The 24,753-nt window shown below is 61.4% G+C and overlaps 2 protein-coding genes across 4 annotated transcripts; both read left to right on the forward strand.

The window, feature by feature from the left end:
• The first annotated feature begins 647 nt into the window (after positions 1-647).
• CDC34 (cell division cycle 34, ubiqiutin conjugating enzyme) lies at positions 648-10,245 on the forward strand. Of its 2 annotated transcripts, none has more exons than XM_063800434.1 (5): positions 648-1,051; positions 4,705-4,791; positions 5,310-5,407; positions 6,079-6,213; positions 7,369-9,363. In XM_063800434.1, exons 1-5 carry the CDS (start codon positions 875-877, stop codon positions 7,697-7,699), a joined length of 828 nt encoding a protein of 275 aa, XP_063656504.1. In that variant the 5' UTR covers positions 648-874; the 3' UTR covers positions 7,700-9,363. The 2 variants fall into 2 exon arrangements, with proteins under 2 accessions (XP_063656504.1, XP_009432504.2); XM_009434229.5 differs by lacking the exon at positions 7,369-9,363 and adding an exon at positions 9,500-10,245 and having other exon boundaries at positions 657-1,051.
• Positions 10,246-10,341: 96 nt separating this feature from the next.
• GZMM (granzyme M) lies at positions 10,342-18,524 on the forward strand. Of its 2 annotated transcripts, none has more exons than XM_016934480.4 (5): positions 10,342-12,282; positions 15,646-15,802; positions 16,908-17,043; positions 17,396-17,659; positions 18,104-18,524. In XM_016934480.4, the coding sequence occupies exons 1-5, from the start codon at positions 12,099-12,101 to the stop codon at positions 18,263-18,265; spliced, it is 903 nt and encodes a 300-aa protein (XP_016789969.2). In that variant the 5' UTR covers positions 10,342-12,098; the 3' UTR covers positions 18,266-18,524. The 2 variants fall into 2 exon arrangements, with proteins under 2 accessions (XP_016789969.2, XP_016789970.2); XM_016934481.4 differs by having other exon boundaries at positions 10,342-12,278; positions 18,104-18,523.
• Positions 18,525-24,753: the final 6,229 nt, after the last annotated feature.

Raw genomic sequence — 24,753 nt, forward strand, 5'->3', positions numbered from 1 at the left:
GTGACTTCAACGGGGACCAGGGAAGCCCTCGCCCCTCCCACCCCTCAGAGCCCTCCCTGACCTCGCCCACTTCTCAGAGCTCCCGCTGTCGGGGAAACCGAGGCAGCGCCGCGCCTGAAAGCCAGGTCTGCGGATCACGCCTCGCTCCCGCCCCTTCCTCCCTTCCGCGTGGCCAGCGCGACCCTAGGACAGACTTCGCGCCCGTCCCCTGTACAGACTGGGAAACGGAGGCGGGGACGCGGGGTCGCGCCGGATGGACCGGCCCTGCCCCTCCGGTCCCGGTCAGGACCCCGCGCCGCGCCCCGTTCACCGCCCGCGGCCCCGCCCCGCGCCAGAACGTCACAAAACAACCCCAAAGCCGGGGGACCGGGCCGGTGACGGCGCAGAGCAGCCCTGCCCGCCTCCCTGCGCACAGCGTCCGCGGTGCTGGTCGACCTGGGGGCGACGGCGGCGGCCTCGGGGATCGGAAGAGCCCGGGGCTGCGCGCTCGAACCCTCCCTCCCGGCGGCGGCGCTCGGCGCCGTAGGCGGGACCGGGGCCGGGACTCCACCTCCCGGCGTCCCCTGCGGGCGGGCGCGCAGGCGCAAGTCGGACCTGGCCGCGGCGCGCAGGCGCAGTCGGGGCCAGGCGGTGCGCGCAGGCGCAGCGGGGGGCGGGGCGCGCGGGCCCGGCCAAGGCAAGCGCCGGTGGGGCGGCGGCGCCAGAGCTGCTGGAGCGCTCGGGGTCCCCGGGCGGCGGCGGCGGCGCAGAGGAGGAGGCAGGCGGCGGCCCCGGTGGCTCTCCCCCGGACGGTGCGCGGCCCGGCCCGTCTCGCGAACTCGCGGTGGTCGCGCGGCCCCGCGCTGCTCCGACCGCGGGCCCCTCCGCCGCCGCCATGGCTCGGCCGCTAGTGCCCAGCTCGCAGAAGGCGCTGCTGCTGGAGCTCAAGGGGCTGCAGGAAGAGCCGGTCGAGGGATTCCGCGTGACACTGGTGGACGAGGGCGATCTATACAACTGGGAGGTGGCCATCTTCGGGCCCCCCAACACCTACTACGAGGGGGGCTACTTCAAGGTGAGCGCGGCGACCCCCGCCCGGGTCCCGGAGCCCACGAGCGACCTCGGGCGCCGGGAACCAGCTCCCTGCCCCGCGGTCCTAGCGCTGTTGCTGGGCGGGCCCCGAAGCCTCCTGGCTTGGGCTCGTTTCCCTTCTATGGCCACGTTCCCCCACCCAGTTCTGCCCGGCCCCCTCCTCGGACCGTCTCGGGGACCTTCAGCCTCTGCTGCAGTCCTCGAAAATCCCCAGTTCCCTTTAAGGCATCGTCCGGTCCCCTGTTAGGCTCTTGGCCCCCGGAGGGGTGGCCGGGGGCCCTCCCTGTAGCATCTGGGCATGGGGCTCTTGCCCACCTCCTCCTTGGCGGGGGCTCGACCCCGGCTGCCTCCTCCTCCGCCCCTGCGAGAAAGAGGGAGCGGAGCCCAGGCCGCGCCGGCCTTTCAGCTGCCCTCCCCGCCCTCCCCGGAGGAGACAAAGAGGCCCCCCCAGGCCCCGTAGCTGCTATTGTTGGGGAGCTGGGCCCGTGAGCGGGGGAGCGAGGCCAGCCTGGGGGTGGCTGGCGCGGCCACTCGCTCAGTCTCCAACAAAGGCCCGGATGAGCCTTGGCAGCCAGGACCCGCCTGGAAAGCGGCCACCCTTGCCAATAGCAGCCGGCCAGGCGCCCTGGGCTCCATCCCCGGCTTTATGTAACCTGCGCCCTCGGGAAGGCCGAGGTAGGGGCGTGCCTCCCACCTGCTCCCTGCAGCTCTCCCCAGGCCTCCCGGCTCGGGCCCGCGTCCCGGACCCCGACCTCAGAAGCTCCGGGCTCGCTCATCCCAGCTGGTCTTGGCCTTTCTCAGATTCCACTGAACAGGTGGCTTCTTGTGACCCAAACCCCGAGTTCTGGGCCATTTCTTCTGCCCTCTGGCGGTTTAATTCCAAGCAGTTTCTGGATGTTTTTGTTGTTGTTGGGAGCGGGGAGGCTGTTTGTCTCATGTGAAAAGGACTCAGGCCAAAACCAGGGCAGTTTTCTTGATCTCACGATCCAGACGTGACCTTTGACTCCTTTTAGCGTTCAGGGACCTCGTTCTTGGGGCCAGAGAGACAAAGCGAGGGGCCCTGTGTGAGAGGTGGGGAACGAGCACCCTGTCCAGGAATCTCCCCCTCCTGCCGTCACTTCCTGCCAAGAGCCTGGACACGACACGACACTGCAGGGCCCGGCCCGCTCTGCCCCGGCCAGCTGCGGGCGTGGGGCCGAGGGACCGATGCCTCCCGCACGATACGTGTCTGCTCTCCGAGCTTATTAGTGTCTGAACCGCACCCGCTCAGCGGCTGTGAGGGCAGCAGCCTGATCTGCTGGGGGCGATTCCTGAGCAGAGGGTGGGATGCCCGTGGGTTCTGCATCTGGAATCCTGCGTCCCCACACAGGGAACAGAGTTTGGGTCTCGAGGTTGCCAAATGGTTTTAGCAGCCCCCTCCGCCAGCCCCTTCTGTCTGCTTGGGGGAGCAGCTGGCTAAGGAGCGGCAGCCCCACCTCGAAGCCAGGCCTGTGAGGCGGCTGCTGTTCTGGAAGGAGGGGATGGGGGTTTCTGGCTGCTGTGCCCACCAGACCGGTTGCCAGGGATTGTGGGCAGAGCCTCCTGGGCCAGCATTAGGGGATAATCCGGTTTTCCGGATTTCCCAGGGAGGGGGCCTCCAGACATCTGCCGCAGGGTCAGTCCTCAGAAGCCAGCGTTGAGACGGGGGTGCTGCCACCCACGAGGACTCTGCCTTCCCGCTGTGCCTGGGAGGGAGTTGGGGGAGCGTGGAAATACAGAACCTGCTGAGTGCCCAGGGCCGCTGCTGCCCAGCCACTGCCTGCAGCCGCTGTTCCTTCAGGAGCCGGAGTGAGCCCTGGGGCAGGGGCCACCAGAGAGAGCCCTCCACAGCCAACTTGCTGTATGCCCTTGGCAGGGCGCTTTCCTTCTCTGAGCCTGGGTTTGCTCCGGGGAAAAGACATTCTTAGAGGTGCCCAAAATAAGAGGCTCATTGGGACTTGGTGGGGTTTGGTATAGGTGAGGCCTTGGCTGTTGTCAAGGATTGCCGCCTGAAACCCAGCACCAGGCTTGGGGGGCCTGAAGTCTTGGGGAACCGCAGGGCAGTTCTGAGACTGAAGTTCCAGCCTTGCTCTGTGGCCGCGGCCAAGTCACTTGCCTCACGGGGCCCCAGTGAGTTCCCTGTCAAACAGAGGACACCCCCCAAGACCCCTGAGTGCCCTCCCTGTCCAGGAGGGGCCCGTCCACGATCCAAGACCCCCAAAGTGCCCTGCCTGTCCGGGAGGGGCCTCGCCCACAATCCAAGACCCCCGAGTGCCCTCCCTGTCCAGACCTCGCCCACGATCCAAGACCCCCTGAGTGCCCTCCCTGTCCAGACCTCGCCCACGATCCAAGACCCCCTGAGTACCCTCCCTGTCCAGACCTCGCCCACGATCCAAGACCCCCGAGTGCCCTCCCTGTCCAGACCTCACCCACGATCCAAGACCCCCTGAGTACCCTCCCTGTCGAGGCCTCACCCACGATCCAAGACCCCCGAGTGCCCTCCGTGTCCAGACCTCGCCCACGATCCAAGACCCCCGAGTGCCCTCCCTGTCAAGGCCTCACCCACGATCCAAGACCCCCGAGTGCCCTCCCTGTCAAGGCCTCGCCCACGATCCAAGACCCCCTGAGTGCCCTCCGTGTCCAGACCTCGCCCACGATCGCTCTGGGGGTGCTGCTCTCGTGCCTTGGAGTGCTGAGTGCCACCAGGACCCCTGACCCAGACAACCCCTGTGTCTGGCACTGGGGCCCAGCAGGAAAACAGTGAGGCTTCCTTGTTTACCTGCTGTGGCCCAGGAGGGCCGTGGGTGGCATCACGCCCCAGGCTGCAGGCCAGACAGCTCTGTCACCTGGCACGTGGCTTCAGTCCTCCCTCTGTGGCCGTCCTTGCCAGCAGATCTGGACCTCCAGGGCCTGGGTGACCACAGGGGGCGATGCTGACAAAGAAGCAGCAGGCCTGGACCTCCAGGGCCTGGGTGACCACAGGGGGCGATGCTGACAGGGAAGGAGTCCTGTGCCAGGTTTCTGTGACCTATGGGTCTGCCTGCCTGAACCCCCAAGACCGGACACCTGAGGGCAGACGGCCATACTGACTCATCCCCTCCCACGGCCCGGGCCAGGGCAGGTGTCACAAGGGTTTGCTAACTGAGCAGTCATCTGTGCTAACCCTCCCCACACCCTGGCTGCCAAGGCCCTGAAGGTGCAGCCCTGGTCTTGGGCTTCAGCTTCATTCGAGGGGAGCCTGGAGCCCCTGCCAGTCCATTCTGTCTGCTGGTGGGTGCCCCTGGCCTGGGTCCCATGTGCCTGACCTGGGCTGCCACGGGCCTGGACCACGCGGGCAGCCAGTGCCCACGTTCCCCAGCAGCTGCGCTGGGCCAGGTCCCGGCCACCTGGACTGTGTAGGAGCTGGGATCAGCTCAGGTGACTCAGAAAAGGCTTCAGGCAGCCTTCTGGGGACTTGACCCCAGGCCCGTGAGAGTCCCTGCCTTGGGCAGGATACGGTGTCCCTCACACACACCCTCAGGCACCAGCACTGGGAGTGGGATGGCCTTGGGCACCTTGTGAGCTGGGGCAGGTCTTGGGGCTGGGCTGGGCTGAGCCACCCGCCTTCTGCCCCTGCAGGCGCGCCTCAAGTTCCCCATCGACTACCCATACTCTCCACCGGCCTTTCGGTTCCTGACCAAGATGTGGCACCCTAACATCTATGAGGTGAGCGCGGCCCCCACGGGCCTCACGTCCTCATCCTCCGGGACCTGGGGCGCTGGGAGCCTCACGTCCTCGTCCTTCCGGGACCCGGGGCGCTGGGAGCCTCACGTCCTCGTCCTTCCGGGACCCGGGGCGCTGGGAGCCTCACGTCCTCGTCCTTCTGGGACCCGGGGCGCTGGGAGCCTCACGTCCTCGTCCTTCCGGGACCCAGGCGCTGGGAGCCTCAAGTCCTCATCCTCCGGGACCCGGGGCGCTGGGAGCCTCACGTCCTCGTCCTTCCGGGACCTGGGGCGCTGGGAGCCTCACGTCCTCGTCCTTCCGGGACCCGGGGCGCTGGGAGCCTCACGTCCTCGTCCTTCCGGGACCCGGGGCGCTGGGAGCCTCACGTCCTCGTCCTTCCGGGACCCGGGGCGCTGGGAGCCTCACGTCCTCGTCCTCCACGTCCTCATACTCCGGGACCTGGGGCACTGGGAGCCCGTGCTGACCTCTGACCTGTTCTGACCTGTCTTTTCCTTGTGCAGACGGGGGACGTGTGTATCTCCATCCTCCACCCGCCGGTGGACGACCCCCAGAGCGGGGAGCTGCCCTCAGAGAGGTGGAACCCCACGCAGAACGTCAGGTAAGCCGGCCCAACCCCCTATGTCCACCCAGAACATCAGGTAGGCCGGGCTCCGTCCCGTATCCACCCAGACCATCAGGTAGGCCAGGCTCCCCCACAGGCTGTGGCGCCAAGGCCTGATTCGGGACCTGCCAGCTGGCGGTCCTGGGCCTCGCTGTACCTGCACGGTGGGTGCTTTCACGGGGCCTGCGGCGCTGTGTGTCGGTGCAGACTCCCACCAGGACTCCAGGCTGGCCCCACCGTCTGGAACCACCTAGAGGTGTCCCGCCCTCCTCAGTCCTGGGGCCTTCTCCTTCCCCAGCCGTTCTGGGTTGGTCACCTCGTGCCACGTGTGCCGCCCGGGCCTGGTCCCCAGGTACAGGCACTGGGCCGTGTTGCCCGTGTGTCCTGGAGTGTAGTCCAGGCAGGACGTGCGGGTGTGAGGGCAGCCCCGGGTCTGACGGAGGGGTCTGCACCTTGCTGCCCTCCCTGGTCTTGGCGTGGGAGGGAGGAGACTGATGCAGGTCCAGCCCCTGCTGTTCTGGGGGCCTGAGACAGAAGCAGAGGCCATGAGGCCAGATGAAGGTCACCTGCTGGGCGGGTCCAGGCGTCCCCGTGACCCTCAGGGCCAGAGAAGAGCCGGAAGGCTGGGGTGCCCCGGGCCGCCCCACTGTGACCCACTCTCCCCACAGGACCATTCTCCTGAGTGTGATCTCCCTCCTGAATGAGCCCAACACCTTCTCGCCCGCCAACGTGGACGCCTCCGTGATGTACAGGAAGTGGAAAGAGAGCAAGGGGAAGGATCGGGAGTACACAGACATCATCCGGTGAGGGCGGGCGGGGGCGTCACGGGAGGAGAGACTCAGATCCGGCCTGCACCCCGGCCCCTGGTCCCACGGCCGTCCAGCCCCACCGTCCTGGTGAGGGTGGCGGAGCTTCCTGGTGCCCATTTACAGGGTGCCAGTCAAAGATGGAGGCCGGGCCAAGTGGCGGAGGGTCCAGCCAGGTTCAAGCCCAGTTTCTTGCCCCTTTTCCTCTTTTTTTTTGTTTGAGACAGAGTCTGGCTCTGTCGCCCAGGCTGGAGTGCAGTGGCGCGATCTCAGCTCACTGCAGGCTCCGCCTCCTGGGTTCACGCCATTCTCCTGCCTCAGCCTCCCGAGTAGTTGGGACTACAGGCGCCCGCCACCATGCCCGGCTAATTTTTTGTATTTTTAGTAGAGACGGGGTTTCACCGTGTTAGCCAGGATGGTCTCGATCTCCTGACCTCGTGATCCGCCCACCTCGGCCTCCCAAAGTGCTGGGATTACAGGTGTGAGCCACCGCGGCCGGCCTGGTGGTTAGTGTTTTCATAGATTCTTCCAGGCTTTTCAGTTTAACGCATGTCTGTGCTTTAATGAAGAAATGGGGTCGTGCTGTGTGTGCCCAGTGACTGACTGTTAGGGAACATGTGTCTGTGCTTTAATGAAGAAATGGGGTCGTGCTGTGTGTGCCCAGTGACTGGCTGTCAGTCAGGGCTGTTGGCCTTACTCGTGTCTGGAGTGCGTCCCTGCAGGCTCTCGGCCTGGCGAGCTCTGGGTGCAGCTGTGCAGTCGCCTCCCGGCGCCTTCCGTGCCTGCGCTCCACTTCGCCTGCGTGGCTGTGTGTGGTGACCCACGGCTCTCCCTCTCCTCCCATCGCCCTCGTGCCCCAGAGCTGAGCCCCACAGCCCCCTCTCTTGGGTGCCTGTGGTCACATGAATGTGTAAACACGTGCGTGTCTATGTACAAAGACGAGGCTTTCTTTACGGGTTGACGGCCTTAATGGTTCCCGCTTTTCTTGTTACATAGAGGCCCTTCCCATCCATTTTTTTTTTCTCAGAGTGAAATTGCATAGATTTCCTCACAGAGGCCTCACCTGTTTTTGTTGGTATTTTGTATAAACAGAATCTTAAAAACAACTTTTAAAATATTGCACACATAATGCGTGTGTCTTCCTCGCCCCAGGACCCAGGAGCATCCAGGACACCTTCCGTCCTGCACTCGCTGGTACCTGCTGTCATGGGGTCATCTCGGGGCAGCATCCCGGTGCTGGGCGGTCTCGGCTCTGAGCAGCCATGGTGGGCGGGCCCCGTGCGGCCTCCTGGGAAGTGGCCTGCAAGCACCTGCTGGCCTCTGGAGGTCACAGGGTAGCTGCCCTGGCCGTCCCTCTGTGCAGATGTCCTCGGTGGCTCTGGTCCGGTCGTGTCACCTGGCCCAGGTGGCTGGCTCCTTGGCCCAGTTCTTCCCGGCCACCTCCCTGAGGCACCACCCCCTTGAGATCCCATCACAGAAATAAAAGCCACACTATTTTTATCCCTCAAAACTCCCTGCGGGCCAATTCACATGTGCCATGTGGACTCTGCTGTGGTCGCCGTTTCTGCCTGTTTTTTCATCTGTGTGCGTGTTGGCCTCGTGGCAGCCCAAGTCCCGCTGAGCTGTGTCGGGCAGGCTGCCGTGGAGCCCGGCTTGGTCAGGGATGTTGGTCTTGCTGAAGAGCACCGCCAGACGGTCCTCCAGCTCATGCTGGCGGTGTGCCGGCGGCACCTCCACGGCGCAGGTCAGTTCCCACCCTGGCCTTCCCCTGCGTCTCCCCATGGCCGCCACCTCTGCAGTGCCGTCCCCGGGGCACCGTCACCCCCCCAGCCCGTCCACCCTGGCCCTCCCCTGCGTCTCCCCACTGCTGCCACCTGGGCAGTGCCGTCCCCGGGGCACTGTCAGTTACCCCCCCAGCCCGTCGGAGAGCTTGGGAAGCAAAGCTTGGCATCCACTGGGTCCCGCCACCCAGGGACGTCCCTGAGGCCAGACGCCTGCCCTCCACGCGTCATGCATCCCCATAAAAAGCACTGGGCTTGTGGGCTGGGCTTGGGGCTGTCTGTCCGCTCCCTGGTGCCCTCCCATGCAGGCACTGTGGGACCCGCACACCCTGGTAGCAGCCAGCCCCAGAGCCCAGAGCCGTGCCTGGTCGGTGATAGGGGCTCGAGCCCATTGCCTGCGGCTGCAGCCTCGTTCCTGTTTTCCGTCAAATGGGGTCAGCGTGCCGCCCGGCCCTGCTGTGCCACCCCCGGAAGCCCCTTTGCTTCCAGTCCTGGGGGGACATTCTTGACGCGTGTCCTGGAGGTGGAGCCGGTGGCAGGTTCCTCGTAGGTCCTGGTGTGCGCAGTGCAGCCCCTCATAGGGCCGGGTGTACACGGTGCCCTCCAGGAAGTTTGAGCTAACTTGTCCTCCCTTCCTGCCAGAGGCTGGGATGGCCAGGCCCCCAGGTTTAGAATCCAGAGGCCGGGGTGGCCAGGCCCCCCCAGGTTTAGAATCCGGAGGCCGGGGTGGCCAGGCCCCCCAGGTTTAGAATCCGGAGGCCGGGGTGGCCAGGCCCCCAGGTTTAGAATCCAGAGGCCGGGGTGGCCAGGCCCCCCGGGTTTAGAATCCTGCTGAGGCCGGGGTGGCCAGGCCCCCGGATTTAGAATCCTGGTGAGGCCGGGATGGCCAGGCCCCCCAGGTTTAGAATGCAGAGGCCGGGGTGGCCAGGCCCCCGGGTTTAGAATCCTGCTGAGGCCGGGGTGGCCAGGCCCCCGGGTTTAGAATCCTGCTGAGGCCGGGGTGGCCAGGCCCCCAGGTTTAGAATCCTGCTGAGGCCACGGAGAGGCTCAGGCCGTTTTTGCGTTTCCCATCTCACCTGTGCTGGTTCCCGTCTCCAGGGATGGTCCTGCCTCCTGTCCTTGGGCCCTCCCAGCTGCTTCCTTTGCTCCTGCGCTGAGGAAGGCTTTTGCCCCCGAGTAGGGCAGCATGGGCCCTCCCTGTTGCCGGCATCGTTATTTTCTCCCAGCTCCTGATGGGTCCCTGTGGGGTGTGCTTCGGGGCGGGGCAGGTGGGTGTGACTGCACTGCGCCCGTCCAGCCTCCCACCCGCACCTCCTGCCCTTCCCGAGCCCCCTCCTCTGTCATTTCTCACCCTGGAGTTCCTCACGCACAGGGCTTTGTCCTAAGTGGTCGCCACACGCCGTTTTAAGAGAAACCTGAGCGTTGGGGTGAGCGTCGGACCCGGGGGAGGGGGGCCGGGTCCAGGCACGTGGGTGGCGCCCTCACCCACCCTGTCCCCCCAGGAAGCAGGTCCTGGGGACCAAGGTGGACGCGGAGCGTGACGGCGTGAAGGTGCCCACCACGCTGGCCGAGTACTGCGTGAAGACCAAGGCGCCGGCGCCCGACGAGGGCTCAGACCTCTTCTACGACGACTACTACGAGGACGGCGAGGTGGAGGAGGCCGGCAGCTGCTTCGGGGAGGACGAGGATGACTCTGGCACGGAGGAGTCCTGACACCACCAGAATAAACTTGCGGAGTTTACCTCACTAGGGCCGGACCCGTGGCTCCTTAGACGACAGACTACCTCACGGAGGTTTTGTGCTGGTCCCCGTCTCCTCTGGTTGTTTCGTTTTGGCTTTTTCTCCTTCCCCATGTCTGTTCTGGGTTTTCACGTGCTTCAGAGAAGAGGGGCTGCCCCACCGCCACTCACGTCACTCGGGGCTCGGTGGACGGGCCCAGGGTGGGAGCGGCCGGCCCACCTGTCCTCTCGGGAGGGGAGCTGAGCCCGACTTCTACCGGGGTCCCCCAGCTTCCGGACTGGCCGCACCCCGGAGGAGCCACGGGGGCGCTGCTGGGAACGTGGGCGGGGGGCCGTTTCCTGACACTACCAGCCTGGGAGGCCCAGGTGTAGCGGTCCGAGGGGCCCGGTCCTGCCTGTCAGCTCCAGGTCCTGGAGCCACGTCCAGCACAGAGTGGACGGATTCACCGTGGCCGACTCTTTTCCCTGCTTTGGTTTGTTTGAAATCTAAATAAAACTACTTTATGAGAGGCCAGAGAAGCTGTGCTTGGGAGGGAGAGGCAGCCTCCACGTCCGTGAGTGACTGCACACGGCCAGTCCCACTGGGACCCTGGCTACGCCAGGTGTGGATCTGGGAGGCCTGTCCTGGGAGGCACGGGGAGCAGCCGGGTCCCGCGGCCTGTACGTTCCCATGACTTGGGTCAGACAGGCCTGGGCAGCATCCCCCAGCCTGCGGGACAGGGGCGGCCAGAAAGCCCCCAGAGTTCCTCCTCCCTGTGACCAGGTGCATCTAGTGGGACGGGAGCTGCCTCTGCAGGCATCCAGCAAAGCTTTATCGCGGGTCCACAGCCGCCTGGGCGTTGATCTCAGCGACTCAGGGCTCCCAGGACCACAGATGCCCTGGATCAGCACTCCGGCGGCTCCAGCTCCGTCCAGGCACACCCTCGCGGTGGGGAGCCGTGGCCCTGGGCACACAGGGCAGGCACCTCACGTCCTGGTGTCAGGAAGTCCCCAGCATGGTTTTACTACATGTCATGGAGGAAAGCTCAGAGCTCCCATGCCCTTCCGGGGCACCACCTTCCAGGAACCTGCCTGCGTTCCGCTTCTGGGCACCCGAAAAGTCGCGCAGTGGCTGATTCAGGGTCGAGGAGCTGTGAGGATGAGGTTTCCCACCAAGTTGGGACAGAAAATGGGGCCCTGGGGTCTCAGCAAACCATGGCCCTCAGGACCAAACCTGGCGTCCGCCCCATTGTGAGTGAAGCGTTATTGGCACAGCCACACCCAAGTCTCCGGATCATCCGTAGCTGCTTGGTTTGGTTTGGTTTTGTTTTTGAGACACAGTCTTGTGTTGCCCAGGCTGGAGTGCAGTGGTACGATCTCGCCTCCTGGGTTCAAGTGATTCTCCTGCCTCAGCCTCCTGAGTAGCTGGGACTACAGGCTCCCACCACCATGCCCAGCTGATTTTTGTATTTTTAGTAGAGATGGGGTTTCACCATGTTGGCCAGGATGGTCTCGAACTCCCAACCTCAGGTGATCGCCTGCCTCGGCCTCCCAAAGTGCTGGGATTACAGGCATGAGCCGCCGCGCCCGGCCTAAATTTTTTTATTTTTGAGACAGGGTCTTGCTCTGTCACCCAGGCTGAAGAGCAGTGGTGCAATTACGGCTCACTGCAGCCCCAACCTCCTGGGCTCAAGCGATCCTCCTGCCCCAGTCTCTCAAAATGCTGGGATTACAGGTGTGAGCCACCGCCTTCGGCCAGTGTCTTTATTCATGAAGACCAAAAACTAGAACAGCGCAAATATCCGTCCGCTGGTGAATGCATAAACACAGTGTGGTCCAGCCACACAATGGGATGTGACACAGCCACAAAAAGGAGCGAGGCTCTGACACAGGCCACAGCCTGGATGCACCTTGAGGACGTCACGGTGGGAGAGACGCCAATGCAACAGGTCCTGTGTGATTCCACTCCTGGGAGGTCCCTAGAGTCCGATTCAGAGGCAGGAAGTAGTGGCCGGGCACGGTGGCTCATGCCTGTAATCCCAGCACTGGGAGGCCGAGGTGGGTGGATCACCTGAGGTCGGGAGTTTGAGACCAGCCTGGTCAACATGGTGAAACCTCGTCTCTACTAAGAATACGAAAATTAGCCGGGCGTAGTGGTGGGCACCTGTAGTCCCAGCTACTCGGGAGGCTGAGGCCGGAGAATGGCGTGAACCCGGGAGGCAGAGCTTGCAGTGAGCCGAGATCACGCCACTGCACTCCAGCCTGGGCGACAGAGCGAGACTCCATCTCTGAAAAAAAAAAAAAAAAAAAAGTGTTACTTTTTCAGGTGTGATGATGGTAGTGTGGCTTCATCTCGAGTCCTCTTTGAGAAACACTTTCTAAAATGCTCAAGGATGGAGGGTGGAGGGTATGCAGCAGTGGGCGGGGCTGTGACCGTCACCTCCCCCACAGGAAGCGCGTGTGGGGAGGCTCGGGGCTGGGGCCAGCACCCACACTGGGTCTCCACAGCGGCATGGAGGCCTGTGTGTCTTCACTGCTGGTGCTGGCCCTGGGGACCCTGTCGGTAGGTGAGTGGGAGCCAGGATGCAGGGGGGACACTGAGGCCCAGCGCTCTCAGTGGGTCCCTGGATGGGAGGGGTGGGCATGGGCGCCGACATCCTGGGTGTAAGAGCGGAGATTCGTCCTTGTTTGGAGGGGGACTGAGGCCTGGGGCGTCCCGAGCTCCTCACGCTTCACCCCGAGTGGACATCCCGGGACCGTGGGAGAGTGTGGTGTCCACCGGCTCACCTCGCCCATCCTCCCGGCAGCAGCCAGAAGGCAGGGGTCACGCTCACACCCGAGGTGCAGAGTAGGAGACTGAGACTTGGCGAAGGAGATGCTGACCTAGGACTGCCCAGCTGGGAGGGCAGAGCTGGGACTCGATCCCCGCTGGCTGCCTGCCACCACCAAGGGCTTGGCTGGGACTAGGTGCCCAGCAGTGAGGGAGGAGGGAGGTGGGTGGCGGCTCCCCTGCATTCCAGCTGGACTGAGTGACAGGGGCTCTTGATGAGTTGGGGACCCAAGAAGATGGACAGAGGTAGGAATCCAGCCGCCAAGTCATCATCATCCTTCCTCCCATTTTTCTTTCCTTCCACCCATGGGTCCATCATCCCTCCCTCCCTCCCTCCCTCCCTCCTTTCATCTCCCCTTCCTTCCCTCTACCCGTCCGTGCACCCATCATTCCTCCTTCCATTCTTCCACCCACCCATCCATCATCCATCCCTCTACCCATGGGTCCATCATCCCTCCCTCCCTCCTTTCATTCCCCCTTCCTTCCCTCCACCAGTGCATCCACCCATCATTCCTCCTTCCTCCCATTCTTCCACCCACCCATCCATCATCCATCCCTCTACCCATGGGTCCATCATCCCTCCCTCCCTCCCTCCCTCCCTCCTTTCACTCCCCTTCCTTCCCTCCGCCAGTGCATCCACCCATCATTCCTCCTTCCTCCCATTCTTCCACCCACCCGTCCATCCATCATCCATCCCTCCTTTCAACCTCCCTCCTTCCCTCCACCCATCATCCCTCCCTCCCTCCTTCCTTCCATGTATCCACCCATCCATCCATCATGCCTCTCTCTTCCTTTCCTCCCTCCTTCCCTCCTCCCTCCCATCCATCCATCATCCATTCCTCCTTCCATCCCTCCTTCCTCCCTCCCTTTGTCCCTCCTTCCTTTCTCCCTTGCTTCTGTGTATCCATCCGTATTTGCAGGGCTCGTGCTGTTCTAGGCCTGCCCTCCTGTCTGACTGGAAGAGACAGGCCAGGCATGAGACTGTGTGCCACAGTCTTTGGGAGGGGCTGGTGCTAGGAGGCCAGCAGAGCGGAGGAAACACGGAGGGCAAGAGGGCGGGTGGGGGGCCGTTGCAGGAGACGAGCATAAACCAAGGGAGGAAGCCGGTGGGGGAAAGGTACGCAGGCAGCTGGGTGAGACAGACAAAGGCCCAGGGTGCAGGCAGCTTGCAGGCACACCTAGAGTTGCACTCTTGTCACCCAGGCTGGAGTGCCATGGTGCCATCTCGGCTCACTGCAGCCTCCGCCTCCTGGTTTCAAGCGATTCTCCTGCCTCAGCCTCCCGAGTAGCTGGGATTACAAGCGCCTGCCACCATGCCGGGCTAATTTTGTATTTTTAGTAGAGACAGGGTTTCCCCGTGTTGGTCAGGCTGGTCTCAAACTCCCAACCTCAGGTGATCCGCCTGCCTCGGCCTCCCAAAGCGCTGGGATTACAGGCGTGAGCCACTGCGCCCGGCCTTTTTTTTTTTTTTTAAGATGGAGTTCTGCTATTCTTGCCCAGGCTGGAGTGCAATGGCACGATCTCGGCTCACCACAACCTCTGCCTCCCGGGTTCAAGCGATTCTCCTGTCTCAGCCTCCCAAGTAGCTGAGATTACAGATGCCTGCCACCACGCCCGGCTAATTTTTTGTATTTTTAATAGAGATGGGGTTTCACCGTGTTAGCCAGGATGGTCTCGATCTCCTGACCTCGTGATCCACCTGCCTCGGCCTCCCAAAGTGCTGGAATTACAGGCGTGAGCCACCGCACCCGGCCTTAATTTCTGTATTTTTAGTACAGACGGGGTTTCACCACATTGGCCAGGCTGATCTCCAACTCCTGACCTCAGGCTATCTGCCCACCTTGACCTCCCAAAGTGCTGGGATTATAGGCGTGAGCCACTGCACCCGGCCCCTAAGCGGGGACTCGATTTTCAAAGCATGATGGGGATTCAGAGAAGATTTTGAGCTGATTTACGTTACATTATGAAATCGATCCTTTTAAATTTATGATTGATTTAAAATAATTTTTGTACAGCTTTATTAGGAAATTATGCACTATACAATTTACTTATTTAAAGACTACATTTCTTGCTGGGCACAGTGGCTCACGCCTGTCATCCCAGCACTTTGGGAGGCCAAGGAGGGTGGATCACCTGAGGTTAGGAGTTTGAGGCCAGCCTGGCCAACATGGCGAAACCCTGTCGCTACTAAAAATACAAAAAAATTAGCCGGATGTGGTGGTGCGCTTCTGTAATCCCAGCTACTCGGGAGGCTGAGGCAGGAGAATCACTTGAACCCAGGAGGCAGAGGTTGCAGTGAGCTGAGATCATGCCACTGCATTCCAGGCTGGGCAACAGAGCGAGACTCCATCTCAAAAAAAAAAAAAAATGGCCAGGTGCAGTGGCTCATACCTGTAATCCCAGCACTTTGGGAGGCTGAGATGGGTGGATCACAAGGTCAGGAGTTCGAGACCAGCCTGGCTAACATGGTGAAACCCCATCTGTACTAAAAATACAAAAATTATCCAGGCGTGGTGGCAGGTGCCTGTAGTCCCAGCTACTCGGGAGACTGAGTCAGGAGAATGGCATGAACCCAGGAGGCGGAGCTTGCAGTGAGCCGAGATCGTGCCATTGCACTCCAGCCTGGGTGACAGAGCGAGACTCTGTCTCAAAAAAAAAAAAAAAAAAAAAAAAAAAAAAGTTTTTTTTAGAGACTGGGTCTTGCTGTGTCGCCCAGGCTGGTCTCGAACTCCTGGCCTCAAGTGATCCTCTGTCCTCAGCCTCCCGAAGTGCTGGGATCACAGGCGTGAGCCACCCGCATCCAGCCTGATGTGCGTTTTGAAGGACTCCTGTGGCTGTGGGGCCCAGTGGGGCCTGGGGAGGTCCTGGAGAGGGGGTTGGGAGGTGGCCTGGGGGGAACATGATGGGGGGATGGGAGGGGGATGGGAGGGGTGAAGGGCAGCCCACACGTATCAGCCTAAAAGTTTCAGGGAATACTGGGGACTTCATTAGGATGGCACATCTGCTTGGGGTCCTGGGCCTCTGAGCTGGGCAAGGACAGTCGCGGCAGGCAGCGGGGGCATGTAGCCCCAACCTGGCTCTTTGTCCCCCATCCCGGCAGGCAGCTCCTTTGAGACCCAGATCATCGGGGGCCGGGAGGTGATCCCCCACTCGCGCCCGTACATGGCCTCACTGCAGAGAAATGGCTCCCACCTGTGCGGGGGTGTCCTGGTGCACCCAAAGTGGGTGCTGACGGCTGCCCACTGCCTGGCCCAGCGGTGAGTACCCTGCCCTGCCCACCCCAGGGGTCCGGGGAATCCATCCGACGGCCCCCATTCTCTGCAGGGGGTGGGCTCTGGGAGATTTAGGCCTATTGTGGGATCCCCGTCCCCTCCCGGTGACGACTTAGGCAGGTTTAAGTGACCTGCGGCTGTGGGACTCCTGGAGAAGGTTTACTCCTTGCAAGAGGCACCGGCAGGGCCGGCTCCTTCCACACTGCAGCCTGGGTCAGAGCCTGGCTCCTTTCACGGCTGAGCCACAGTCCTGGTGTGGACAGAGTGCATTGTGTCTGTCCATTCACCCGCTGATGGACCCAACTTAGTCGGGGGCTTCTGCTGTAAGGAAGGAGGGTCAGGTGGGGGTGTTTGCCACCTGTGGCCAGGAGGTCGAAGCCGGCCTTCAAGAGTGGCTCGGGAATCGACCTGGTTCCCAGGGATCAGGAAGCCGCTAAATGACCCATCATGGAGTTGCCCTACCTCAGGACTGGCCCATCATACAGAGCCCAGATCAAGATGGTCAAAGTAACAAAAAGGGATCTGCCGGCTTGTGTAACTGCAAAGTCTAGGAGGAGGTCTGGCTTCAGGTGCAGCTTGATCCAGGTGCTCACAGGAGGTGCTGTGGAGCCCATGTGTCTCCCAGCTCTGCTGCACTACCAGGAAGCCTGTCTCACAAGGTGGAAAGATTGACCCTCCTCAGTCCCGTGGAAAGAGGGCTTGGCTCTCTAAAGTTGGGGCACACTTAGGAGGATTGGCATGTGTCAACCCCTGTACAAATCACTGTGGTTGAGCCTGGGGCCCCAAGTGAAGGGAATTCCCAGGGCTGGTTTTCGTGAAGCTGTAGGCTTGGGGTTGGATTTTTGGACACACAGCCCTTGCCTGGGGCCAGGGCCAGGCAGCAGTCTGGGGCAGGGGTGAGAGCAGGGAGGGCTTCCTGGAGGAGGTGGGTTGCAAAGACACAGGGAAGGACTGGCCAAGCCAAGGCCTGTGAGGGGCAGCGGCTGTGAGTGATGGCCGTGGACAACGGGCACAGTGGGGGCCGGGACTGCATGTGGCGGGTCGTCCACGCCGGGCCAGGCCGCAGCACCCTGATTCCCTCTGTCCCCAGGATGGCCCAGCTGAGGCTGGTGCTGGGGCTCCACACCCTGGACAGCCCCGGTCTCACCTTCCGCATCAAGGCAGCCATCCAGCACCCTCGCTACAAGCCGGTCCCTGCCCTGGAGAACGACCTCGCGCTGCTTCAGGTGTGCAGGGATGGGACAGGGAGAACTGGGCACCCTCCTGTCCCCCACGGGTGCCCCTCACCCCCACTGCGCCCTCCCCCCGCTGCCGACCCTCCCCCCGCACTGCTGCCCCTCCCCCCGCACTGCTGCCCCTCCCCCATTGCCCACCCTCCCCCCACTGCCGCCCTCCCCCCACTGCGCCCTCCCCCCGCTGCCGACCCTTCCCCCCCACTGCTGCCCCTCCCCCCGCACTACTGCCCCCTCCCCCATTGCCCACCCTCCCCCCACTGCCACCCCTCCCCCCGCTGCCGCCCCCTGCCCCCGCACTCTCACCCCCTCCCCCTGCTCATCTGCCCCTTCCTGTCACTCGTAGCTGGACGGGAAAGTGAAGCCCAGCCGGACCATCCGGCCGTTGGCCCTGCCCAGTAAGCGCCAGGTGGTGGCAGCAGGGACTCGGTGCAGCATGGCCGGCTGGGGGCTGACCCACCAGGGCGGGCGCCTGTCCCGGGTGCTGCGGGAGCTGGACCTCCAAGTACTGGACACCCGCATGTGTAACAACAGCCGCTTCTGGAACGGCAGCCTCTCCCCCTGCATGGTCTGCCTGGCGGCCAACTCCAAGGACCAGGCTCCCTGCAAGGTGAGGGGCGCCCGGGTGGGGCTGCGGGAATGAGGCTGGCGGGAGGGCCGGGGCCAGGGCAGCTGCCGGGCAGGTTCCTGGCTCTCCCATCCTCTGGGGAGTCCTGTCAGGGGCTGGGGGACGGGGAAGCACTGGCAGGGGTCCCATTTCTCAGGTGCAGAAACTGAGGCTCAGACAGGTTTAGCAACCTGCGCAAGACCACACAGCCGGGAAGCGGCAGAGCTGTGACTTCTGCTCCAGCCAAGACGGTCCGGCGGGGGAAGAAGGAGCAGGGTTCACAGGGCCAGCGGGAGATGGGGAGGGGACGCGCGTGGGCTGGGAGCAGCCCCTGTGTCTCCTTGAGCCTGGGGATAACAGGCCTGGCCCTGCTCCCCTCGGCGGGCCCTGCTCCCCTCGTCCCCTCAGCAGGCGCAGAGGCTGAGCTGCGGTGTGTCGTCCCTGCAGGGTGACTCGGGCGGGCCCCTGGTGTGTGGCAAAGGCCAGGTGTTGGCTGGAGTCCTGTCCTTCAGCTCCAGGGTCTGCACCGACATCTTCAAGCCCCCCGTGGCCACCGCTGTGGCGCCTTACGTGTCCTGGATCAGGAAGGTCACCGGCCGATCGGCCTGATGCCCTGGGGTGATGGGGACCCCCTCGCTGTCTCCACAGGACCCTTCCCCTCCAGGGGTGCAGTGGGGTGGGTGAGGACGGGTGGGAGGGACAGGGAGGGGACCAATAAATCATAATGAAGAAACGCTCAGAGCCCGCCTGAGTCCCAGCCCACCTCTGTCCATGCTGGCTGTGGGGCCTCCGACAAACCTGTTTCCCTGGGGTTTTTATTATTATTATTATTATTATTATTATTATTATTATTGAGACGGAATCTCGCTCTGTCGCCCAGGCTGGAGTGCAGTGGCACGATCTCAGCTCACCGCAATCTCCGCCTCCCGGGTTCAAGCAATTCTCCTGCCTCAGCCTCCCGAGTAACTGGGTCTACAGGCGCCCGCCACCACGCCCGGCTAATTTTTGGTATTTTTAGTAGAGACGGGGTTTCTCCATGTTTGTCAGGCTGGTCTCCAACTCTTGACCTTGTGATCTGCCCACTTCGGCCTCCCAAAGTGCTGGGATTACAGGCGTGAGCCGTCGTGCCCGGCCCTTCCCTGTTTTAAAAAGGGAGGTTGTGGATCCCAAGGCTTCTCCCAGGAGGGGGCGGCGTTGGCCAGGACCGGAGCGGTGGCCGGGTCTGCGGCCGGCAGGGGTGCACGGCCGGCCGTCCTCCCCGCGTGGCTCCTGGGCCGGGCCTTGAACAGCGTCCCAGGATCTTCCTTTTTAGTAACAGCTTTATCAAGTTACAACTCACATAGCCGATGAGTCTCCCTGTAAACTGCGGTTCAGGGGCCTTTGGTACCTGCACAGAGCTGGGCAACCACCACCATGACATGTCACCCCAGCACCCCGAAAACAGGCCCGTCCCCTGTCACCCCAGCACCCCGAAAACCGGCCTGTCCCATCACCCCAGCACCCCGAAAACAGGCCCGTCCCCACTGTCACCCCAGCAGCCCGAAAACAGGCCCGTCCCCAGTCACCCCAGCACCCCGAAAACAGGCCCGTCCCCACTGTCACCCCAGCACCCCGAAAACAGGCCCGTCCCCAGTCACCCCAGCACCCCGAAAACAGGCCCGTCCCCAGTCACCCCAGCACCCCGAAAACAGGCCCGTCCCCAGTCACCCCAGCACCCCGAAAACAGGCCCGTCCCCAGTCACCCCAGCACCCCGAAAACAGGCCCGTCCCCAGTCACCCCAGCACCCCGAAAACAGGCCCGTCCCCAGTCACCCCAGCACCCCGAAAACAGGCCCGTCCCCAGTCACCCCAGCACCCCGAAAACAGGCCCGTCCCCTGTCACCCCAGCACCCCGAAAACAGGCCCGTCCCCAGTCACCCCAGCACCCCGAAAACAGCCCTGTCCCCACTGTCACCCCAGCACCCCGAAAACAGGCCCCATCTCTATCACCCCAGCACCCCAAAAGGAAGCCCCACCCCCATTGTCATTCCAGCACCCCGAAAATAGACTGTCCCCACTGTCACCCCAGCACCCCAAAAGGAGGCTCGTCCCCATCGGCCGTCACTCCCCGTCCCCACCCCAGCCCTGGTGCCCTCACATCCCCTCCCTGTCTCTGGATGGGCCTGTGCTGACATTTCATAGACAGGGGATCACGCTGCGTGGCCTTCTGTGTCTGGCGTCTCCCGCTGAGCGTGACGTCCTCAAGCCGCACCCGCGCCGTGGCTGGGTCCGAGCCGTGCTCCTGCTCCGGGGGGTCGAGCTCCAGCTCGAGGGGGGCCTCCCTGCGTCTGTGGGTGCGTCCCTGGGTGCACATCTGGGCGGCTTCGTCTGCGTCCGTCCGTCCGTCCGTCTGAAGCTTTGCTGGGAGCCGCCTGTGTGCGTTTTCGTGTGGACCTACCTGCTCCTTCCTCCCTCCAGATTAGACTCGTGGGAGTGGCATCTGGGGCTGTTCAGTGACTCTGTTTCAGCGCCGCGCTGTTTTCCTGCAGAATCTTTTAATTTCACTACCAACTCTCTCTTTCTTTCTTTTCTTTCTTCCCTTTCTTAGCCTTCTCTTTCCCTCCCTTCCCCTTCTTCTCCTTCCCTCCCTTCCCCTTCCCTCCCCTCCCCTCCCCTCTCCTCCCCTCCCCTCTCCTCCCCTCCTGTCTTTCTTTCTTTCTTTCTTTTCTTTTCTTTTTTTCTTTTCTTTTCCTTTCTTTTCTTCTGATGGCGTCTCAGTGTGTCACCCGGGCTGGAGTGCAGTGGCACGATCTCGGCTCACTGCAGGCCATCTCAGGTTCAAGCAGCGATGCTTGTGTCTCAGCCACCTGAGTAGCTGAGGGATCACAGACGTGCACCACCACGCCCAGCTAACTGTTTTTGTATTTTTAGTAGAGACTAATAGAAACACAGGTTTCACCACCTTGACCAGGCTGGTCTTGAACTCCTGACCTCAGGTGACCCGCCCACCTCGCCCTCCCAAAGTGCTGGGATTACAGGCATGAGCCACTGTGCCCACGTTAATGGTTTTTTATTATTTTATTTTATTTTTAGACAGTTCCCGCTCTGTTGCCCAGGCTGGAGTGCAGCCTCAGCCTCCCAAGTAGCTGGGATCATAGGGGTCCACCACCAAGCCCAGCTAATTTTTTTGGATTTTTACTAGAGACGGGGTTTCACCATGTTGGTCAGGCTGGTCTCGAACTCCTGACCTCAAATAATCCACTCGCCTCGGCTTCCCAAAGTGCTGGGATTACAGGTATGAGCCACTGTGCCCGGCCCGGTTAGTGTTGTAACAGACTTAATTTTTAGAACCATTTTTGGTCTGCAGGAGATGTGTGGCGGCTGTATCCACAGGGTCCCCCGCGTCCCCGCCCCCAGGCTCCTGGCCGCTCCCCTCTCCAGTCAGCAGGAGTCACGGCTGACGAACTCACATGAATGCGTGATTAACTACTAAGGCCTACGCTTGGCTCGGATTTCCTCAGTTTCCCCTAATGTCTCTTCCTGCACAGGGTCCCACCCGGGACCGAACCTGCCGTTTCGCCGCAGCCTCTCCTCGGCACCCCCAGGCTCCGACCGTTTCTCAGAACTCCGTGTCTGGAGGCCGGCTGGTTGGGATTTATGTAGATTACGGGTGTGGGCCACCGCACCCCGCCGGCTATCTCATGTTTTTCTCTGGATTGGACTGGAGTCGCAGTGTTTTTGGGAGAGGCAAGTGCATTTTTAATCTTTAACTTTTTAAATTTTTTTATGTTATTTTTTTAGAGACTCCTGGGCTCCAGCAATCCTCCTGCCTCAGCCTCCTAAAGGATTACAGGTGTGAGCCACCTCGCCCGGCCTAATCTTTAACTTTTTATGGCATCATTGGCAGTGAAAGGTTCTCAGGTCACAAGTGAAGAGCCTCATAACTCACAAACCAGGCACGCCCCTGTTCCCAGCACCTGGGTCCAGACACAGCCCCCTGCCCCGAAGCCGCTCCTTAGCCAAGTACCCAAGTCCAGTCTTTTTTTTTTTTGAGACGGAGTCTTGCTCTGTCACCCAGGCTGGAGTGCAGTGGTGCAATCTCAGCTCACTGCAAGCTCCACCTCCCGGGTTCACGCCATTCTCCTGCCTCAGCCTCCCGAGTAGCTGAGACTACAGGCGCCGGCCACCACGCCTGGCTAATTTTTTAAATATTTTTAGTAGAGACGGGGTTTCACCGTGTTAGCCAGGATGGTCTCGATCTCCTGACCTCGTGATCCACCCGCCTCGGCCTCCCAAAGTGCTGGGATGACAGGCGTGAGCCACCGCGCCCCGCCCCAAGTCCAGTCTCTAACCCCAGAGATGGGCCCTGCCTGTTTGGGTTCTTTTTTTGCTTTTTGTTTTTGTTTTTGTTTTTGTTTTGACACGGAGTCTTGCTCTGTCGCCCAGCCTGGAGTGCAGTGGTGCAATCTCGGCTCACTGCAACCTCCGCCTCCTGGGTTCAAGCAATCCTCCTGCCTCAACCTCCCGAGTAGCTGGGATTACAAGCACCCGCCACCACGCCCGGCTATTGTTTGTATTTTTAGTAGAGACGGGGTTTCACCAGATTGGCCAGGCTGGTCTTGAACTCCTGACCTCATGATCCGCCTGCCTCGGTCTCCCAAAGTGCTGGGATTACAGGCGTGAGGCACCACGCCCAGCCCCTTTGGGTTTTTAAATTGTTTATTCATGGCCAGGCACGGTGGCTCGCGCCTGTAATCCCAGCACATCGGGAGGCTGAGGCGGGCGGATCACGAGGTCAGGAGTTCAAGATCGGCCTGGCCAACATGGTGAAACCCTGTCTCTACGAAAATTACAAAAAAAAATTAGCTGGGCATGGTGGTGGGCACCTATAATCCCAGCTACTTGGGAGGCTGAGGCAGGAGAATCACTTCAAGCCGGGAAAGGGAGGTTGCAGGGAGCTGAGATCACACCACTGCACTCCAGCCTGGGCGACAAGAGCGAGACTCCGTCTCAGAAAAAAAAAAAAAAAAAAACATAAATAAAAAATTTTTTTAAAAATGATAAATGTTTGCGATACTGGCTATGTTAGTGTCTGATCAGCACACATTGTATGTATTGAAATGTCACTATGTACCCCATGAATATGTACAATTATTATGTGTTCTTTTTTTTTTTGAGACAGAGTATTTTGCTCTTGTTGCCCAGGCTGGAGTGCGGTGGCAGAATCTTGGCTCACCGCAACCTCCGCCTCCCAGATTCAAGCGATTCCCCTGCCTCAGCCTCCCGAGTAGCTGGGATTACAGGCACCCGCCACCACGCCCGGCTACTATTTGTATTTTTAGTAGAGACGGGGTTTCACCATGTTGGCCAGGCTGGTCTCAAGCTCCTGATGTCGTGATCCACCCGCCTCAGCCTCCCAAAGTGCTGGGATTACAGGCTTGAGCCACCGCGCCCGGCATGTGTTCATTTAAAAAAAAAAAAAAAAAGGATAAAAAGGCCGGGCACGGTGGCTCACGCCTGTAATCCCAGCACTTTTGGAGGCCAAGGCTGGTAGATCACTTGAGCCCAGGAGTTCGAGACCAGCCTGGTCAACATGGTGAAACCCGGTCTCTACTAAAAATACAAAAAAATTAAAATTAAAAATAAAAACAAATAAAGAAAAGATAGAAAGAAAGCCAGGCCTCTTGGCAATGAAAGCTGCCCGGGGCAGCCCTCTCCCTCTTCCTGGTGCAGGTGTGTTGCCAGCGTGGATGTCCTTCGTGGACGTGAACTTATTTTACAAAAGGGCACTTTTTCAGAGCTAGCCCTGAGCCTGTGGTTTCTGGGAGTCACCAGCTCGAACGACGCAGGACAAGTCCACTTTGGGGTGGTACGTCCTGGTGCTGTTATTTTGGGGTGGGGTGTCCTTCCGTGGTACGGCTGGACCACGTTGCCTCTGTCCACTCACTGCCCTCGAGGGACGGGTGAGCTGTTTCCACCTTTGGCTGCCGTGACCTGGGCTGCTGTGAACTTTGCAGACGTTTGTGTTTCTTTCCCGCACGGAAACTTGGACAGAAGCTCCTTGTCACGTCCCACAGTCACACGGCCCCTGCACGTGCTTAAAAGAAGCTGTGGTGTTTTTTGTTGTTGTTGTTGTTTTGTTGTTGTTTGTTTTTTTTTTGAGACGGAGTCTCTGTTTCCAGGCTGGAGTGCAGTGGCGCAATCTCGGCTCACTGCAACCTCCTCCTCCCGGGTTCAAGTGATTCTCCTGCCTCAGCCTCCCAAGTAGCTGGAATTACAGGTGCCCACCACCACGCCCAGCTAATTTTTGTATTTTTAGTAGAGATGGGGTTTCACCATGTTGGTCAGGCTGGTCTCGAACTCCTGACCTCAGGTGATCCACCCGCTTCGGCCTCCCAAAGTGCTGGGATGACAGGTGTGAGCCACCATACCCGGTGGAAGCTGCGATTTTCCTTATTCCTTGACATCCTCAAGGGAGACCCTGATGTAGAGGCAGGGAGGCTAGGAAGGAGGAAGCATCCAGCCCCATGGGGTGGACCCGTCAGAAATGCTCAGAGGCGGCCGTGCATGGTGGCTCACACCTGTCATCCCAGCATTTTGGGAGGCGGAGGCGGGCGGATCACCTGAGGTCGGGAGTTCGAGATCAGCCTGGCCAACACAGAGAAACTCCGTCTCTACTAAAAATACAATGTTAGCCGGGCGTGGTGGCGGGCGCCTGTAATCCCAGCTACTCGGGAGGCTGAGGCAGGAGAATCACTTGAACCCGGGAGGCGGAGGTTGCAGTGAGCCGAGATTGCGCCACTGCACTCCAGCCTGGGCAACAAGAGCAAAAAACTCCATCTCAAAAAAACAAACAAAAAAAATGCTCAGAGGCAAGGGTTGAGCTTCCTCTCCAGCCTCCTCCAGAGGCCACAGGGCACCGCCCCCCCCCACCCGCCCCACCCACTGGGTCCTGGGGTGACTCCAACTGGACAGAGATCAGTGGAGGCCAGGCCAGGCTGGTGTTTGGTGAGCTGGAGCCACGCCCCGGGGAGAGAGCTAATCTCTGAGCCCAGACGTGTCTCATCAATGGTTCCCTCCTGCTGTGCTGAGGTGTCCCCACCCCAGCCCCGGTGAGT

Source organism: Pan troglodytes, chromosome 20 (genome assembly GCF_028858775.2).
Source record: "Pan troglodytes isolate AG18354 chromosome 20, NHGRI_mPanTro3-v2.0_pri, whole genome shotgun sequence".
Taxonomy (NCBI): Eukaryota; Metazoa; Chordata; class Mammalia; order Primates; family Hominidae; genus Pan; species Pan troglodytes.

Coding starts and splice junctions, on each gene's coding strand:
- CDC34 (XM_063800434.1), top strand. CDS start 875: ATGGCTCGGCCGCTAGTGCCCAGCTCGCAGAAGGCGCTGCTGCTGGAG. Junction 1,052..4,704: donor ACGAGGGGGGCTACTTCAAG/GTGAGCGCGGCG, acceptor CTGCCCCTGCAG/GCGCGCCTCAAGTTCCCCAT. Junction 6,214..7,368: donor GAGTACACAGACATCATCCG/GTGAGGGCGGGC, acceptor TCCTCGCCCCAG/GACCCAGGAGCATCCAGGAC.
- GZMM (XM_016934480.4), top strand. CDS start 12,099: ATGCTCAAGGATGGAGGGTGGAGGGTATGCAGCAGTGGGCGGGGCTGT. Junction 15,803..16,907: donor GCCCACTGCCTGGCCCAGCG/GTGAGTACCCTG, acceptor CTCTGTCCCCAG/GATGGCCCAGCTGAGGCTGG. Junction 17,660..18,103: donor AGGACCAGGCTCCCTGCAAG/GTGAGGGGCGCC, acceptor TCGTCCCTGCAG/GGTGACTCGGGCGGGCCCCT.